At 41.9% G+C, this 20,705-nt stretch overlaps 1 protein-coding gene across 14 annotated transcripts in view; it reads right to left on the reverse strand.

Annotated features, from left to right (window-relative positions):
- The window catches only part of GRIP1 (glutamate receptor interacting protein 1), a 607,764-nt gene that overhangs the window by 281,495 nt on the left and 305,564 nt on the right, over window positions 1-20,705 (reverse strand). The window contains exon 1 of one of the 14 annotated variants that reach the window (XM_075066242.1): window positions 13,182-13,263. The exons of the other annotated variants lie outside the window; for them this stretch is intronic. Within the exon in view, the coding sequence (XP_074922343.1) occupies window positions 13,182-13,236 (55 nt within the window). The 5' untranslated portion in view covers window positions 13,237-13,263. Of the gene's footprint in view, window positions 1-13,181; window positions 13,264-20,705 lie in introns of those variants that run through there. 14 annotated transcript variants of the gene reach the window in all.

A 20,705-nucleotide genomic window follows, 5' to 3' on the forward strand; every position in this document is an offset into this window, starting at 1 on the left:
GGAATCAGCATGCTACAACACAATTTTATTTTGAATAATATTTTTTATAAAAACGGTATCGCTAAACACACTATAGAAATACATATTAGTTAAAGTAAACTAATAAATAGCAGAGTAAGATATGGAAATGGGAGAAAATACATTATTTCCAGATTAGATTTTAAAAGATACAGAGCACATACCTTTGAAGTGTACTTCATTTCAAGGGGCTTCACTCATTTAGTCCCAAAATTACCCGGCTCTCACATATACTTTGTGTCCCCTCACTTTTATTGTTGACAATTATTTACATTGGAAATAAAGAATCATGAAACTGAGGTAAGAGTTATTTACACCAAGGGAATAAATCCCATAGCATTTTAAGTTTTCCTCATGAATAACTGTGTTCCCCTCATGGTGCCATATGTGGGGTCCCACATTTGCCCCTTGGCTTGTCGAGAGGTATGATGGAGACTCTGTGTGATAAAAAGGAAGGCTGTTCTAGATAGTGGCTTCTGCAGCTACAGTGGCTTTTGCAGGAAATTAACCAAAATGATGTGAAGGGAATACACTGGTCAATGCTAGATATGTGCTGGTCAATGGCAGATATGCAGAAGGACCAGGGAGAGGAGCAGAGTGACAAAGTCTGAGAAGAATAGTGAGAGAAGGCAACAGTGAATTTTAAAAATAAGGAAGGTAGTTAACATTGAATTGGAGCCTGAACTGAATGGGGAACTACTGGAAACATTTGAGGAAAAGGTTATTAGTGATATGGGCAGAGTGCTCTGTAAGTGTAAAAAGGCAGGTGGAAGTAATATACACAGACCATAGAGGAGGGAGTTGCATTAGTCAAGGGAAAAGGACGAAGGCCTGGCTGAAGATTAAGTATTAATATAGCTAAGGCAGATATAAGACAGGAGGGAGGAGAAGTGACACCAAGGCTTAGGACAGTAGTGGTGTAACACAGATGCTTTACACTGCAACATTTGATTTTTAACTCCTAAGAGTGGGAGAGAAACACTGAGAAGGAAACAAGGATTTCAGGTTGAATACACTGTGTCTCTGCACACATGCAAAGAGCAGGGCTGGGCAACTCTCCTTGAAGAGCCAGGAAACATTCAGAAGTAGGGTTTGACAGTTACTAAACATGCTCAGTGACCGTTTTTAAAGGTATATGGGAGGTTTTCATGGAGGACAAGCAGTATTGCAGGCTCCACACATTCACAGTCTGAGAGCCGAGTGGGGGTGAGAAAGTTATAAATATAGGAGTTTAAACAGCCCACTGGACTCAGTGGCTGATTGACACAGGACCAAGAGACGTATCTGCTGTGTGTGATGGTTTCCAACATCTGTATCACTCTGGATAAAGCTACAGATTGCCTGTTTCACCAAGAACTGAAGAGATCAGTCAGCTATTAACCCAAGGACTGGAAAGCTGCTAGCCATAAGGATCCCCAGGCTTTTGTTTGTTGAGAAGGCTCTGGAAAAGAACAGAGATGCTACCATTCTTCTCAGGGTATGTCTCCACTACAGAGCCTTTGTGGGCACAGCTATGCTGGTACCACCCTCTAGCATGGACACAGTGTACGCTAACAGAAGGAGTTTTTCTATTGGTGTTAGGAACACAAATTCCCCAAACAACATTAGCAATGTCAGTGGTTCTCAACTTATTTATCATTGTGAGCTGCAGGGCAGCAGCAGCCCGGACCCTGACCCTGGACCCCTACCACACAGGGCTAGCCAGCTGCCCAACCCCAGGGCTCCAGAGCTCACGGGCTGGCCAGCTGCCAGACCCTGGACTCCCGGAGCTCACAGGGCTGGCCAGCTGCCCAACCCCGGACCCTCAGAGTTTGTGGGGCTGGGCAGCAGCCTTGGACCCCTAATCCCACGGGCAGGCCAGGAGCCCTGACCCTGCCATGCTGGGCAGTGGGACAGCCTGGACCTCACTGCACTGGGCAGCCAAGAACCCAGACCCCGCTATGTAGGCCAGCCTTTAGCACACAGATGAGCTGGGCCGCAGCTGTGTGCTAACCGGGCCACATGCAGCCCGCGGGCTGAGAACCGCTGAGCTACGTTGACAGAAGCCCTCTTCCGTCAACATAGCTGTGTCTATACTGGGAGTTTTGTCAGCATAGCTATGTCCATCAGGGATGTATGTGTGTGGGTGGGGGGGTTAACACCTCTGGCCAACACAAGTATGCTGATACAACATTTCAGTGTAGATCAAGCCTCAAACTCTGAAGAATCCAGGTGACACACACTACACATTATGGCTACACACTAGAGTCTGTGAAATCCTCTGTGCAAGAAGATTAGAGGAGAATGTGTTTATATGCATGAGGTGATGTATAGAAGTGTAAACGTTATGCTGAATCCTTGCATTTAAACATGTAACTGGAACAAAGAATGCTAGCAGATTTACTGTTTTATAAGTTTTGTTAAAAAATTTTTTTGTAAGTATTCCAAATACCATTTACAATCTCTGAGTGTGTATTGAAAGTTCGTTTGCTAAAAAAAAATAGTATGGTACACTATCTTTGAAGCTAACTGGGAACTGTTAATGCAGGGGTCGGCAACCTATGGCACGCGCGCCAAAGACAGCATGCGAGCCAATTTTTAATGGCACGCTGGAGCCTGCCGGGACTCCTGTATGCCACTAAAAATCCTGCCCAGCCCGGCGTGCTGTCCTCTGCCCTCCACTTCCCCTGCAGGGGCAGGGAGCAGAAGCATAGCCATGTGCATGGGGTGGGCAAATGGCCCCACTCTCCCAGCACAGCAAGCCACGAGGTCCGCGCTCCCGGGCTGGAGCGCCAGCCGAATGCAACAAGCTGCTGGCCCCTCTCCTCGTACTTCAATATTCCCATTGTTGAATGAGATTTCCGCCTGCAGTTTGCGTGAGGATATCTCGCTCCAGCAATGCAATGGGCACGAGGGGTGACAAACAAACTGGTGGGAGATCTGATGCGTCGCCCATTTTTAGAAAGGGGAAGGGTTTTGCTTATACATATTGGCCTTCAATCCCTTGAAACAATAGCAATGACCGGGGCTCTGCTGGCGGTTGCTGTCTTAAGGGGAAGTAAACTCAGGGCAGCCCCGGGCTAACGCAGAGTTACTCGATCGGCTTTCAAATTCGGCGCGATCCCCTACTTAATTTACCGGGGATCCGTCGTGTGTTACTAGCAGCTCTGCACTGCTAGAGGTGCCGCTGGCCGGTCCTTCGGCCTCCTCATTGGGAGACTCCTTGTCCGATCCCCTTGTATTGTAAAGAATTGGGTGCGGTGGTATGGCCTCCCCAGTCTACGTCCCTGTCTTATAGTGTTTTCTGTTCTTACCAACGGGACACTCATCTCAACTTGTCCTTTCCTGTTGCAAAATCGGCGCACGTTTCGTCCTAAGCGGGGGACCCCGCGTTTTCCCTCCTATCCCCTGTATATACATACTCACTTGCGTATACTCTGTTTTTCCAACCTTTTCTTCCCTTTCTTAAAGCCAGCAAGGGCCCGTGCCCCCTTTTCCCACGACCGTTCTTCCTCATCTCGTCATATCATACACCTTTAAAAGCCAATCTCCAACAGTTCCTCTTATATTCTTTCCTGATGCTCCCTCCACCTTTTGCAATCTTCTTTCTAATTCTTCATAGGATTGGCCAATGAAGAGAAGGAATTAAATTCTCGCTCCCATTTTGAATCCCCCGGGTCTAAGTCAGTGTACCTTCTACAGGGGACCACAGGCACTCATAAAAGGCTGCTGGATTTTCTTCCTTTCTTGTCTTATATGTATAATTTGCGCCCAATTAGGGGTTTTTCGAATGCAACGTTTCATACCCTGCACTTATGGCAGTGGCAACCTCTGATGCTCTTTGTATCCCAACCTCATATGTACCCAGTGCGGGTCCTTCTCGGGCAATCCGGTTCAGTCACTGGAACCACAGTGCATATGTCTGTGTTATCCACTCATGGCCTTTGACAAAAAACCAACGTTTTTCGTCAGCTGTTAATAAAACATTCAATCAACTTTGCATATCCCCCCATGTTGAGGTTATGCGCTGCTTTATCAACATTTCAAAAATTGTTGTTAGGGGCCGCGATCCTCGGAAAATGGGGGATTCTGTGTTTCCAGTTTATACAAATCACTGTTGGCGAACGGAAACATATATTACAGTTACACTCGCCATCTTTGCCCTATCGTCGCGTAGGGGCATCTCATGCAGGGCTTTCCTGTGGTGCACTAGTGTGGCTCCTTTGTGATTGAAACACCACCCGGTCCTTCCGTTGGGACAGGATTGACGTTTGCTGTTCTGGGCTTGCCTACCTTCGCCTTTACAGGCAGAGGCCAGTCTGTACTTCCTTTACCCTCTATCCAGGTCCCTCAGGCTGGGATATTACTGGGCTGAGGGGCGGGGTATAATGAGGGGAATTACATAGTCCGGGGTTTGTGGGATTACAGGAGGCGGGCATGGCTTCTTAACAGGGGTACTGGGTTTTTTAATCGGGACACGGGCCATCAGCATCCTGAAGGTTTTTTGTCTACATTTTTGTAACCAAGGAGGGGAATTTACCACCAGATCCTGCCAAATATCAATATACGGATACTGGTCCCAATGTCCGTCTCGGGTCACAATGCCATGCACTGCTTGCACTATTTCTAACTTCAATGTACCACCATTGGGCCATTCCACCCCAAAGGTTGGCCATTCTATCATGCAAAATTTAATCAAATCATCTTTACATAATACTGTACCATAATCTGCCTGGAGCCGAAATGCCATCCAATTATCTAACATACATCCCAGGGGTGTTCCAGAGTAAAAGCTCTGAGTAGACCCCATTCTCTTTTCACTGAGCAAATCAGTTTACTGCAGGGCGCCACCAGGTCACGAGGTGCGACTGACCCCTCTTGCAATCAAGATATCCTGGTCACCGGGTTTCCCCTCGCAGGAGTCTTGGGGCGGCTGGAATCAGCTTATGCCTCAGACCTGGTTACATTTGCATAGGACTTACTCACAATTTCGGTCTCCAACATACAATGAAACACAAGACAAGGAGACACAAAACAGTCACAGCACTACAACAATACTAACATGCATACACCTTCCCATATACGGGCTGCCTACAAAGTTCATACACCTTCCCATATACGGGCTGCCTACCACGTTCCATTATCCAACCCAAACTTCGGGGGCGTTACTCCTCAAACCCTAGAGGTACACGCACTTACCGCCCGGAGTGGCCGCGTCCGGCTTTGGGGACTTGGAAGAAGGTAAACTCAATGCCTCCTTGTCCTCTGGGACCTTCTCTAAAGGGAACACTGCCGCCCCAGTCGGCTGAGGTGGTCTGAGAGCACGAGCCGCACAATCAGCTAGGGGTGGCCACTTCTCTCAGTACCAGCTCACTAGCCCCCGGTAGCGTCAGCGCCCTCTACAGGCAGGGTCCCGGCGGAGTCGCCAATTTGTTAGCCAAATGGGCTCGTTCTCCCCGGAGCTAGTCAATTACTCCAAGGAGGCACAGGGAACAAGACTGAGTTTTATACAGACCTTTATTGAGCGTTCAGCTGAGCGGGTGCCCTCCCCGACTAATGCCAGAGGAGTGACACCCCGAGACATGACAGCCACTACACATATATACCATTATTTACGTCATATCAGACCACACTGACACAGCATATTTTCCAGGGGTTTGCAGACGTGGAGTACATAGGTCTATTTGCCTGTTGATACACTCTAAACATTCCACGTTGTTCTCCTTGACCAAAGTACTTAGCAATGTTTGGCAGGTCTCTATTTCACAAAAACAGCAAAGTCTTAATCGTTTTATCTATCACGCCTTCTCCCCTCCCCTGGAGCCATGCCGCCACGTGCAGCATTCTGGGGGCTGGAGCTGCATGCTCCCAAGGGCAGGAGCTAGATACGCTGGGAGGATTTGGCTCTGCAGGGAGGCAGACACGCTCCCCACTCAAATGGAGGGGCGGGGCTGTGTGCTCCCGTGGAGCAGCGTATGTAGCTCTGTGTGGAGCCTCATGGTAAGGGGCCCAAGGCTGGAGGGGTTGGATAAGGGGTGGGGGCAGTTAGGGGACAGGGAGCAGGGTGGGTTGGATGGCACAGCAGGCAGGACAAGTTCTGGGGGTCCTGTCAGGGGAGACAGGGAGTGGTTGGATAGGCATGGGAGTCCCGGGGTCTGGCTGGGGACAGGGGTGTGGATAAGGGTCGGGCAGTCAGGGGACAGGTAGGAGGTAGAGTCCAGTCTGGGGACAAGGAACAGGGAGGCTTAGATAGGGGGTGGGTCCTGGGGCAGGAGGGGGTCCCAGGGGGGGTAGTCAGGGGACAAGGAGCAGCAGGGTTGAGAAGTTTTTAGGGGGCAGTCACCAGCACTCTCCCCTGAGCCCTGACCCCGACCCCCCCCCACACACCAACCCCTCTGCCTGAGCCCCAGCACCGCCCCCCAGGCCCCTGCCCTGAGCCCTGTACCTCCTCATACATACCCAGCCTCTGCTTGACTCCTTCATCCCCCCCCACCAAAGGGCAAAAGATAACAACCCTAAGCCCTGACTCTGGCACCCCCACCATACCCCAGCGCCCCTGCCCTGACACCTACACCCCCTCACATACCCAGCCCCAGCCCTGACTCCAGCCCTCTGCCCCAGCCCTCTGGGTCCTGGCCGCCAGCCCCACACAGCCTGCTGCTGGTCTGGGGTTCTGGCTGACGGACCCTTGCCAGCCGGGGTCCCGGCCGCAGGCCCCGCTCAGCCCGCTGCCAGCCTAGGTGAACAGAACCCCAGACCCAGCAGCGGGGCTGAGCGGGCCGGCAGCGTAAGATCAACATTTTAATTTCATTTTAAATGAAGCTTCTTAAACATTTTGAAAACTCTGTTTATTTTACAATACAACACTAGTAGTTATATAATATATAGACTTATAGAGAGAGACCTTCTAAAAAACATTAAAATGTATTACCGGCATGCGAAACCTTAAATTAGAGTGAATAAATGAAGAGTCGGCATACCGCTTCTGAAAGGTTGCTGACCCCTGTGTTAATGGCTACATTCAGGCTTTTACATACAATAGACCTGAATTTGACTCTGTTTAAAGCTATCTGAAAAGTTCTGAAAAGACAGAACTCTGGCCTTGGTTTCAGCAAAGAGTTAAGCTGAGGTACAGTAAGGAGGGGAGTTTAATAGAATTGTCCAGAATATTGCCTCTGCATCCTTCTAACCTGTTAGAGTGGCAAATGAGAATAATTATGTTTGGAGTGTCTCCTGGTGCTCAGCAGAAACAATTCAGTCTAAGATATTTAGCTGAAAGAAAAAGGGAAGAAGTTACAAATTTACTTTATCAAGATAGAAGGGAAACATTGAACGTGTCAAAAGATATACACAGCTGAGGACCAGGTAGTGATAGCTAAAGTTAATGTTTAGGTGACTAATAGGCTTAAGTGGAACTAAAATGTATGTAACTTATATGTGAATTCTATATACCAGGGATCAGCAACCTGCGGCACATGAGTTGATTTTCAGTGGCACTCTGCTGCCAGTCTGGGGTCCTGGCCACCAGCCCCACTCAGTTCGCTGCTGCTCTGGGGTTCTGGACACTGGTCCCTTGCCATCCAGGATCCTGGCCGCCGGTCCCGCTCAGCTCGCTGCCAGCCTGGGATACCGGCCGCTGGTCCCACTCAACCTACTGCCAGATGGGATCCCAGCTAATGGCCCCGCTCAACCTGCTGCTGGCCCAGGATACCAGCTGCCGGCCCAGGGCTCTGCTTCTGGCCTCGGCCTGGCGCTCTGAAGCCATCCCCAGCTGTGGCCCACTGGCTTCAGCCTGGGGCAGAGAGGGATGCCGACAGGGGCAATAGGGGGAACACCTCAGCACCCCCACCTTAAAAATTATTCCAGAGCCACGGGGATATTTTTAAGTCCTGATTTGCCGCTTATACCAGGCCACGTGGAACAGTACACTGCATTTGACATTGTGTGTGCTGTCTGTCATGATTTTTTTTCCCGCAGAGTTGAGGGGTACATTTGACAAAATGTCAGCTCTTAAGAAAGCAAAGTTAGATGTCCATTCATTTCAGCCTTCTTGGACAGACTTTGGATTTATTCAAAAGAAGGACCGTGCTGTTTATACTTTCTGTTGTGAAAGTGTTTGTTGCACATCAAGTGTTCGACGACATTTTGAAATGAACTACAAGAAAACCTTTCTTGATGAAGCAGACAAGACTGAATTGATCAAAAAGGCAGTAGCAGGATATGAGAAGGAAAGCAGTGTTTTTAAATGCTTAAGTGTAAGCAAAAATCAAGCTACAGCAGCAAGTTACAAGATTGCACAGTGTATTGCAAAAACCAGAAAGCCGTTTACAGATAGGGAATATATAGAAGTTTTTCTCAGCAGTTTGGAGGTTTTGTTCGATGATTTGCCAAATAAAGATACAATCGTATCTAGAATAAAAGAACTACCTGTCTCTCCCAGAACAGTTGAGAGATGCATAAGCGAAATGGCAGAAAACATTAACAAAAAGCAGACAACCGTGTTAAAAGACACAGCAGTGTTTAGCGCTGAAGCTGATGACAGCGTGGCTATAAACGACACTCCATGTTTGGCAGTTGTTGCAAGATATGGTGCTTCCAATGAAATCCAAGAAGAACTTTGTTGCCTAAAACCCCTGCATGGCACAACAAAAGGGGAAGATATAGTGGAAAGTTTTGTAAAACATTTTGAAGAATGAGGAGTCTACATCAGAAAAATATTTTGTGTGACTACAGATGATGCTCCTGCCATGGTCAGAAAACAGAAGGGATTTGTAAAGTTACTTGAAGATCAAATTGGCCATCCGACAGTCAAATTTCACTGTATCATCCATCAAGAAAATCTGTGTGCTAAAATTTCTAATTCAGAGCTTAATAATGTGATGAATACAGTGGTGGGGATTGTGAGTTTCCTTGTTGCTCGATCTGCTTTGACTCACAGTTTCAAGCACTGCTAGAAGAGACGGACAGTGCTCATAATGACATCCCGCTTCACAGCAATATTCAGTGGCTAAGTTGTGGCAAGGTTTTGGTGTACTTTGTAAACTGTTTTGATGCAATCAAGACCTTTTTGTCAGAAAAAGCACAAAACTACCCCAAACTCTATGATGAAAAATGGCTGTGTAAGCTGATGTTTCTAACTGACATCACCGTTCACCTAAACGAACTCAACCTCTGTCTCCAGGGTGCAGGGCAAACAGTTCTGGATCTTTATGAAGCCTGGAAGGCATTTGTTGTAAAACTAGCAGTTTTTTCTCAGGCTATTCAAACTTCGACTTTCCGCTATTTCTGAGACATAAAAGAGCTATCGACATGTTGCACTGTCAATGTTGATGAGATTGGAATGTACATGCAAAAACTGGAATCAGAATTTTCTGACAGATTTTAAGATGTACAGCAATTTGGCCCAATGCTTCTTTTCTAATGAAACCTGAAAAGTTCAATGAAAGCAACTTGGATTTGTCTGTATTTCAGTGGATGGGTGTTGAAGATTTCAAAATGCAACTCATTCAGTTAAAAAGATCAGAATTGCGGGTATTTAAGTTTGGAGATCTGTGGAGTGCACTTGAAGCTACCAAAAGAGATCATGGGGCCTCTATTCTGACTTGCTGGACATCCCCTGCCAGTGAAATTTAACTGTTTGAAGAAAATTGCATTTGCAATGCTTTCAGCATTTGGATCCACATACCTGTGTGAACAGGTATTTTCACACATGAAATCTATCCTCCGTCCCTCTCGGAGCTGGTTAACAACTGATCACTCAGAAGCCTGTGTGCAGCTTAAAGTAGCCAAATATGTGCCAGACATTGGAAAACTCAGCAAGGAAGAGCAAGGACAAGGATCACACTAAACTGATAAGATCTGCATTTTAATTTAATTTTAAATGAAGTTTCTTAAACATTTTAAAAACCTTATTTACTTTACATACATTATAATAGTTTTGTTATATAAAATACTCATAGAAAGAGACCTTCTAAAAACTTTAAAATGTATTACTGGCACATGAAACCTTAAATTACAGTGAATAAATGAAGACTTGGCATACCACTTCTGAAAGGTTGCCCTGCTATATACATTTTAGATATAAGACTTACTTGAGATCATATATTGACTCTCAAACTATTATGAAAGTGGTACTCTTCATACAATACACACGTCTAGCATTTACTAAAAATACGTGCTATAGTAATTAACTATATGCCCGTGGTTTGAGCATTGGCCTGCTAAACCCAGCGTTGTGAGTTCAATCCTGGAGCAGGCCATTTAGGGATCTGGGGCAAAAATCTGTCTGGGGATTGGGCCTGCTTTGAGCAGGGGGTTGGACTAGATGACCTCCTGAGGTCCCTTCCAACCCCGATATTCTATGAAAAAAAGTATACATATATCATTTCCACATGAGGGTTGAAGATATTTAGAAGAAGAGTAGAAAGGGCTAAGATATGACCTTTTGGCCTTTATGGAGGATGAGTATTGGTATACGGAGAAGACATTAGCTATACTGAGTTAAACAGGAGCAAAGTCTGGACAGAAGGGATATAGCCTGCCTAACAATGGAATCGGGCCAAGCAAATGGAGGATCCAGTGGCAAAGGCTATGCTTGATCAAGAGTGAAGGAGAAGGCACAAAACAAAAGACTGTTGACTACATATAGGAGAGTCATTTGCATATTATGACCAGATAAGATTAAATAAAAACATATTATTGTTCTCTGACATCTTGATTATGTTGACCAATCCGTAACTGATGGCTGACAAGTAAAAGAAGAGCCAGAGAATGCTGAAAATTTAACTAATAGAACAAAAGCCTAATCAAAAATGAGAACATGGTGGTGAAATGCTAGCAACATAAGACACCCAATGATAGAAACACAGGCCTATTTTTTTGCTGTCAGACACCAAACATGTTGTTCATCCAAGCCAAGGAGCCCTGCAAACACACTGAAGAGTTTCATTTGTCTATCACTCATTCTTTTCCTCTTGAAGAGAATATTGCGTCCATCAAATTACATCTGAACAATTGTTCTAAACTGGTTTGAACCATTTAACAAGTTGTCTAGATTGTTAAATAATATTTGGCATAAAGGTTCAGTTACAAAAATTATCATGTCTATCTGAACAATAATCGTTTTGGCCTTGGATTTAGCACAACAGAAATTGAAACAAAAAAAAATTAGAATATTTTTCCCTCCTGAGAAAAATATTGTCTTCCTCTAACTACATCTTTGAAAAATGTTTTCTTCTTTTAAAACATGTGGACAGTATACTGTCGTGGTCACATACTATTTTTCATCAAAGTTAAGCTTATTGTCTGGAAAACTTTTTTTTTTCTTTTTAATGAGCTGAGTTCTTTTGGAAAAAAACAAACACAAGCTGCTGGAAAATTAATTGGCGAGCATCAGTCAAAACCAAAAAAAAATGTTACGAGGTTATTTAATAGACAATCGGATGACTTAAATACTGAAATGGAAATAAAAGATATAAAGATTGAGAGAGTAAGATTCAAATCTGTTGCGCTGGAAGCCAATAGAAGAGGATCTCTCTCTCTTTTTGCATACGCGTTGTTAACAGCAGTGATGGCAGACAAGTGTAGTGCACACTTCTCTCAAAGCAGACAACCAATGGTTTCATACCAGCTCTTACTGGGGTGAGGGGTGAAGGGAGTTAAAATTATTTCAGAGAATAAAATCAACTTCTGTTCTGCTAAGTGATGGGAAGTGTAAAAGAATTAAGATGGGTATGATGTGTGAGAATATTAATGTCAGAGGAAACTATTTAAGCGGTGCAATAACTCTCAACAGTAATAGACTAAATTATTGTGCCAAAACCTGCCTTATACAGAGTTCATTAGAAAACAGATTATTCCCTTCACTCAAAACAACAAAAGACAAAAACTGAATTTCAGTCTGATAAATGAAGAATAATCTTACTAAACTAAACTAAACTAAACATTACCAGGCACAGATTTGAAGGAGAGAGCCCCTAAATAGAAGAATAGATTACTTTAAGATTTGTGCTATGAAAAAAGTATATTCTAATGTCTTTATATTACATTTTAGACAGTAGGAAAATGCATTAGATAAGTTTGATTACAAAATTCTCCTCTTTCCCCTTATTGTTCTAGACCTACCACACACATTTGCTTTCATGCTTCTAAAAAATAAAATATTAATTGATTCTGAGCTGTATTGCTGACTAACTGAAGAATTCTGATGTTTCAAGCTAAGCTGATATAAATAGTTTCATTAACATTTAGGATTTAACAGCTCTTCAAATATAGTAATAACCATTAATTGTTTCACACAGCTAAGTCTGAAAACAAAAGCTTCTCATTTTCTTGCAGCTACATATTGTTACTATAATGTTAGAAGTTACTACAAAAAACTTTTCTTTCTTTGATATTTTACACAGAGATGGTACAAAGATTTGACGGTAATATTAACTGGCATTTTTAATATATAAAATTCTATTTTTTAAAAATTAATTTTATTCATTTTGGAAAAGGAACATTTTTTATCCAAGAAGGTTTAAAAATAGCTGCTCTAAGAAAAACAAACAGGACACAAAATAAGGTTCAAATAGCATTTCAAAGTACTGACAGATCAAACTGAAGGCAAAGTGATTCATGACAACATAAAAGGAACGCTTCTATAATGGGCAAATTAATTTCACCAGGGTAACAACATATCAAAGCCATCACTTTATCAAAACCCCCATATTTAGTCATGTACAACCCATTTTTTGCCTTAGGTATTATAAATATGCAGAGAAACACCCTATGAGAGATTATAAATACTAATAAACCAACAATTCAAAAATTCCATCTTTGATACAGGTTCTGGATCTAGCTGCCTTCAGTAACATACTATATATTGTAACACACGCAAGACTTCTACTGATCAGTTATCAGGAATACAAGACAATGATACCCCATAATAACTTTAGCACTTGACTTAAAAACAAATTTCCTTTTAAGGAATGAAATCATAAACCTAACTTATGCTTCTAATATGAACACACCAGGGGACATGGGACTCTTTCAGTTAAAATCCTTACCTGTATATTCACAGAGTTCTTTGTTGTCTGACAATAAATTGTAAGGGCAGTCATATTTGAAAGTAAAACCATTACGCTATATTCATGGAATGCTGCAAAAGAGTCACTGAATGAATAACAAGGAAAGCACAATACCTTTAGCAAGTCTCCTCAGAATCTGACAGCGGCATTTAAAAGAGACAGCTATCATTCTTGCTTACTGCCTTCAGTGGTAAAGTATACTCTTGGCTCTGCTCTGCTGGATGCAGCAAAAGCATATGAATTCCTTGCTCACATACCAGAAGAAAGGTAGTCCCAGTGGGGAGTGACAAAGCTTAATTCCTCTTGGCTGATGCAGAGCTCAGCTTCATGTCATCCTGCAAAGCTGTGTCATTCACTACTACTACCACCACCACTTGCAGTACGAGATCAATGGCTTAAAAAGCAATGTTTCTTTAGGAGCTACAAAGCATCAAATAGTATAAAATGCTAACAATGATACTACACGGAGCCATTCTACATTCTCTCACATTCCCCTGCTGTGCACGGAGCGCTGGTTTCTGTTCTAGGCAAAGGGCCATGCATTTCAGCAAATTTAGGGACTTTTTCCTCCTCCCTTACACATCTTTCATTTCCTTTGTGTTCTGCACTGAATAAGATGACAAAAGAGTAGAAATGCTAGTTTTGAGGGGAGATATTTTAAAATGAAAAATATGTTTTAAAGGATTTAGATTTTATGTTATATGAAGGTAGGGGAAAAAACACTATCTGCCTATCTGATTTTATCATCTGAAAAGCATTTTAAAATAATTATATTAAGGTAGTGGATGCAAGGGATCAGACAGAAAGAGGACAGAGGGATATAGTTTTGTGGGCAGGACCAAGAAGCATTTGATCACACAAAATAAATAAAATGATGCTGCATAAAAATATGCAATACATCGGGTTTGCTCACCAATTCCCAACTGAAATGTGGGGAAAAGAAAAAAAAACCGGAAATAAATTGAGATCCACTTTTAGTGCATCTAAGAATCAACTTGTCCCATGTCATAACAAATCCATCCAAACCTTATCAAATTTTACATATGGCACAATATTGCTCCATTACTTCAGATGTTTTACAGTCTCATCTCCATTCACAAAGAAATCGAACATTTTATTCACAGAATAATGAAGCAGAACATGATCCTTAAATGACAGCTCCACTGTACCCTTACAAACAAACCAAAATTTTTCTAATGGACAAAACCCAACATAGGATCTATGAACTTAAAAGCAAAAAATTAAATAAAGCTGTACAAAACTTTAAAGGCAGATTTGCGCCCAAAAGACAAATGGTTCACTTGACAATATCAACATAGTTCATTTAAAATGTCAGATAATTATTAATCTATCACCCCTTCTCCATTTTGAGAATACATTTAATATGGCTTCATATACTCCATGTCCCATTCATTTTCTTCTATTTTAAAACTAGTGAGGGTATATTCTGACACATTTAACCAAGGTTGCAGTTAATTTGATCAGCTGGTGCTAGGGTGTGCATGTGCTACATTGGGGGATTAAAAGATGGAAGAAGGATTAGATTTCTGGAGAATGGGGGGGAAGTAGCAAGGAGAAATGGGACAATGTTTGTCATAACCCATACATTTTGTAAACGTTAATAAAATTCTGGAAGCTGCCATGGAAAAGGCCATCCAAAGAAACTCTAAGGGGAAAACAGATTGTTCTTTAAGTCAGTGGTTTTCAACATCTGCGGATCCCTGGTGGTCCATGGACTATGTCTAAGGGGTCCGTGAAAGACTGAAAACTGACTGAAAAGAATTCAAATATACAACAGACAATATATTTCCAAAGGGGTTCACACCTCCATTTGAAATTTTCTAGAAGTCCACAGATGACAAAAGGTTGAGAACCACTGCTCTAAGTACTTTATCAGACAGGTTAGTTTCTTTCTCCATTTTAAATCAGAATATCCGCTCCACTGTTTTTCTTATTTTTCCCTCATTAGGGGCATCCTATCCTTCCTGGTTGTAGCAGCAACCACATTTTGAAGAGACTGACCAGACGTAGTTTATCAACACAGCTACAGTGTCCTAGACAGACCCACTGACAACAGATTGTTTTGTTTTCAGTGGAAGCTGATGAGAGAATATCTCCTTACCTCTTCTCCAGTCCTGTTTTCAGCTTCCATAGCCCAAATAATGGAACTATTCTAGACAGTGGTCAGTCTGATGTCCCTTGGTTGCAGATTTGAGTATATCACAGTGTGGGGGATTTGGGTTGTCCATCTCTGTAATTGCTGAGTTGTGACAAGCTACAGGCCGTGTGTGTGTGTGGTGGATTGGGAAAACATGGAGCCTTCTCTGCATGGGTTTCAGCCAGTGTTATTCACAGAGGTCCTTGAAGTACTTCTGAAATGTTGAGCTATTATCTGCTGTTTGGACCCTTGCCCTTCCAGAACGATGAAATCAAGCGGGGGGGGGGGGGGGAATGGGTTGGATCCATCATTGATGGAACTATCATTATCTTTTTCAAAAGGGCAACTTGCCAACATTCCTTAAGGAAAGCATGTGATTTGGCCCATGCTCAAGTCTCAATACCGATGATGTCATCAGTTATTACCCTGTTTCCAATTGTCCATTTTTTAGGACAGATTATTGAGAAAATAGCAGCAAAGCAACCCTGGAAATACCGAGAGTCTTCAGATTTCCTTGTTCCTTGTCAATCCAATTTTAGCCATGTTTATGGTGAGGAGACTGCACTGGTCTTGTGGGTCAATGATGCCTTTCTCGCAGTGGATCAAGATCAAGGCCAGGTCTACACTGCGACTTTAAATCGGTTTAATGGCCGATATACCGATTTAACGCTGTATCCGTTCACACGACGTCGTCATTAATATCGAGTTAAACGGCTCCTTAAATCGATTTCGGAACTCCTCCCAAACGAGAGGAGTAGCGCTAAATTCGATAGTGATAACTCGGATTAGGGTTCATGTGGACGGAAATCGACGTTATTGGCCTCCGGGCGGCATCCCAGAGTGCAGCACTGACCGCTCTGGACAGCAATCTGAACTCGGATGCAGCGGGCAGGTAAACAGGAAAAGCCCCGCGAACTTTTGAATTACATTTCCTGCTTGCCCAGCGTGGAGCTCTGATCAGCACGGCTGGCGATGCAGTTTGAAATCGAAAAAGAGCTCCAGCATAGACCGTACGGGAGATACTAGGTCTGATCGCTGTATGGGGAGACAAATCTGTTGTATCCAGCTCCGTTACAGAACACGAAATGCCAAAGCGTTTGAATAAAAAACTCCAGGATACACAGCGCTGTGTGACAAGCGTAACGGGAAGCCAGAGACTCAAATGGACGCTCATGAAGGGAGGGAGGGGGTACTGAGGACTCCAGCTATCCCACAGTCCACAGCAGTCTCTGAAAATTATTTGCATTCTTGGCTGAGCTCCCAATGTCTGTAGGTTCAAACACAGTGTCTGGCGTGGTTCAGGGAACAGCTCCTCAGTTTATTTCCCCCCACCACCACGTGAAAAAAAAAAGGGAAAGATTGCTGTGCTATGGCGTTTGCTCAATGCACTCCGCGAAAAAGGCGCCAAAGGGTTGTCTGCTGCCTTCACAAAGGGAGGGGTGAGGCTGTACCCAGCACCACCCGGGGCAGTGTTTTCTGCCCCATCAGGCACTGTGCTCTCAACACGGAAGTGGGAACTATGGGATAGCTGAGGAACAGCTACCCACAGTGCACCGCTCCTGAAATCGATGGTAGCTTTGGACCATGGACGCAAACAATCGATTTCGGGATCCCACTGTGGACGCGCTAAACCGATTTTATTAGATCTGTTTTGTAATATCGGTTTAAGCTAATTCGAAATAATCGTGCAGTGTAGACGTACCCCAAGTGTCCATATTGGTTTTTTTTAGATGTGTCAGAGACTTTTGATGCCATGAAGCTTGGCAAGGATACGTAGAGTTGTTTAAGTGTCTCCAATCTCTACTCTGAGAGAAACCAGAGAAGGTTATTGGATGACTTTTCAACTGTACCAAGAGCTCTATTCTTTCCTGCTTATTGTTCATGATTCCACTATTTTCTGTATTTTATTAGGAACCAAAAATCTCTCTTATAGGATAGGATAGCTCTTCTTTTCTTTTAGACTTTGATTCAGGAAAGTACATAATCATATCTCATTTGTGTTTAAGCACTTTCCCTAATAGGGATGTTTTCCTGACTGTGGCCTTAATGATAGGTACCAAATTTTTGTTGTTGCAGAAATGCTCTGGTAGAAGCCCAGTTCTTTGGGATTTTCCTGGGACATGAGACATTTAAACTTGATACCGATCTAACTGGTCTTTTGGAAAAAAAAAACGGGTTATGGACAATGAAAAAGCAATGAAAACCTTGTCACCATAGTGAATGGTAAAACAGATACAATTGGAAAAACTACACACACGTGCACAGAGTGTGTATATATAAAATTGTGTCCGTGCAATTTTTTTCTTACTCTTATGTCCACACCGTTTTCATTATTTCCTAATTGGACATAACTTTTTTTTTCATTACAAACAAAACAACAAATGCATTAGTAAATCACACATCTTAGAATCTTTGCTGATTTGGCCTCTCTCCTTATTAATTAATGGACCTACTATTTCTCCAGAGTTTTCTCCCAATATATTTGTAAAAACTTTTTTTCATCTTAATCTCTTTGGGTAGTGTGAACTCATAGTGCCTCTTTGCTGACCTCTTGATTTTCCTTACAAGTCATAATTTACTTTTATAAACATATAGTATTATATATACCACACACAGATTTGTACAACTAAGATTTTATTTGTAAATATTCAATTGCATGTCATTAAATGGAAGCAGCTCATTTTTATGTGACAAAATAGACAGGATCAATACATATATTTCCTCTCAAAGGTCACCTTCTACCTAATCTTTACCAACCCATCTCTAGGGAGAATGCTTCATGACACAGCATCAGTTATACTCCTCTGAAGTGACCCTAAGACAGAAAATTAAAATGAAGAAAAATATGCTGTTCTATATGGAATAAGAGATTGCAATTTTTATAAAAAATAAAATTACAATATGAAATCAGGAATTTAACTTGCTGATATTTAGAAGTGGTCAGGAATTTTCTGTCAAAAAAGACTTTTGGATGGAAAATGAACTTTCTGAAAATTGAAATTTTATGTGGGAAAATGTTGGTTGATTTTGCCAAAAATTTTCAGTTTTCTGTTGGAAAAATCTAAATGAAATATTTAGTTTCTGGTCAGTTCATCATTAAACTGTATTCGCCTGAGCTGCCATGGTGTCTCATAGAAGTTGTAGCTTGGGTGCCCTATGCCTCTATTTTCCTCTATAGGGCAGGTTTCCTGCCCAGACGCCATCTCCCATGCTGCATCCTCTTTGGTTGAACTGATGCAGGGCAACATTGGAGTCATGTAGTCAAAGGGTCATCGTCTTCCTCTGCAGCATGGGGCACAGGTCACCTGCTGGAGAATTCCCTGCAGCTTGATGTCTTCAAATCACAATTTGAGGAGTTCCATAACTCAGAGATAGGTTAGAGGTTTGTTATAGAAGTGGATGGGTGATATTCTGTGTCCTGCGTTGTGCAGGAGGTCAGACTAGATGATCATAATGGTCCCTTCTGACCTTAAAGTCTATGAGTCTATCATGAGAGATGTAGTCTAGCCAGAGAGCCCAGCATGTAGAGGAGAATGGGGGTATGAAGCACTCAAACTACAATTCCCACCAGGATTAACTGATTTAAATCAAAGAGATTTAGATAGCTGATTTTAATCAAGATTTAGATCAGCAAGCATCAAACTTTGATTTAAATCACCCATTTTAATTTTGTTTTGTATTTGCACTTTTTTAGTTATTTCCCTGAAGAAAAGTTGATTCTCATTCGTTGAAAACCATTAAAATGTTACTTTGCAACTAATACAGCAATTATGCTAAATTTGATTATTCTTTTTGCTAACCAGGAGGCTAGACCATGTCTATACACATGTATTTAATCAATTATATAGCTTAATTTACATTTATTCATACTCAACATTTTATAGTTTTTATTGGTAGGGGTTGATATAAATTACAAATAAAAATTATCATCATCTAATAAAAAAGAAAAGCATTATTCACCACTTTCTATTTTGATAGAAATTCAAAATCAATTAAAATGCACAAAACATTTATCATTATTAAATGAAACTACCTTAAATATACTGGATATGTAAGTAAAAAAAATGTTTATCCAAACATGTTTTGCATTTAAAACTAACCAATTTCTTATACAAAGGAGGTATTACCTGCAGTTAGTGAACTGAACTCATTACCTCTGGTGACCACATCCTTCAAGATTTTAGAACTAGTAGATCTCATCCTCTCATACCTAGTTTTTATTCACAGATTGGAAGAGGAAAATAAACGTCCCTGCTTTTTCATCTCCCAGTCAATTTCTTAATTTTGACTGAACTAGTTGCTAAACTGATGTAGTTGAGTAAACTGAAATGAAGAAAATATTCTCTCTATACCTGCAGAAGAGGCTACTGCTGTCAATAGGCTATTTTAGCACTTCAGCAAACTCTGGCTCCAAATACTGAGTCAGTGACTTCACCGGTTCAGTTGTCTGACTTTCTTTAAAACCTGGCAGCAAATATAGACTATGTAATATTATTTTTGATTTAATGTAAATTATTTTAATAGACTATAGTAAGATTAGTCATTAATATAGGTTGTCAATTTCAAATTTAATTTCAGACAGGTTTCTTTTTTAAAAATAAACTTGTATTTATTTTAAATAAAAAATCCAATTTAAATGAAAAAAATGATTTTTAAAAATATTATACATTTTTCCCCTGACCCCAACAAAGCATCACTGCAGCTCAGGAGGGGCAGATTAACATCCAACTAAGCTGAAATGAGATGTTTTGATTTGGTTCAACAAACTAAAATGAAATATTTTGATTCAGGAAAGTCAGGGTTTTTCTCTGTTGGAAATAGTGAAATGAACATTTCATCATCACCAAACCAGCAACTTGTGAACTTTTCATTCTGCATAAGAACAACCACCAAATCTGATATTATGACTTTTATCTTGATTTGGGATTTGATTTTTATCCTGCCTTACTGACGGTGGTTTCCAATAGTTGCGATTTCCATTCTAGACCCTCAATCTTGCATTGTAATGTGCACAGATGGATTTCAGTGGCATTCTGTGTAGTTGCAGTGGTTTGCTCATTTCAGGAATGGAGCATAAATATACAGCTCACTAGCTCATTATTACAAACATGTAATGAGGAGGGGGGAAAAGCATTTTATTAAGGTCATGGTGCACTACCAGAATGGAAGAGTACTTCAGATAGAACAATTTTTTTTTTCACTTTCTTGATCTTAATTCCATCTTAAATTCAGACACCCAGAGTTCTCATGTGATTAAACAACACTTCCAGTCTTATGCATCTTGATTCATTCAGATGTATTGGTACTTTGTACAAGTGCCTATTTTGTGTGCCATTGCTTATGTAATTAACTAAAAAGAGACTGTAAGTGCCTGCAAAGTAATGGCATTTATTCCCACCCATATAATAGCTGGAGATTGTCAAGAGAAGTGTAAAAGTGAATTTTTAAATCTATACTTATTATTATTATTTTTATTTATA

This window comes from Chelonoidis abingdonii, chromosome 1 (genome assembly GCF_003597395.2).
Source record: "Chelonoidis abingdonii isolate Lonesome George chromosome 1, CheloAbing_2.0, whole genome shotgun sequence".
Classification (NCBI taxonomy): domain Eukaryota; kingdom Metazoa; phylum Chordata; order Testudines; family Testudinidae; genus Chelonoidis; species Chelonoidis abingdonii.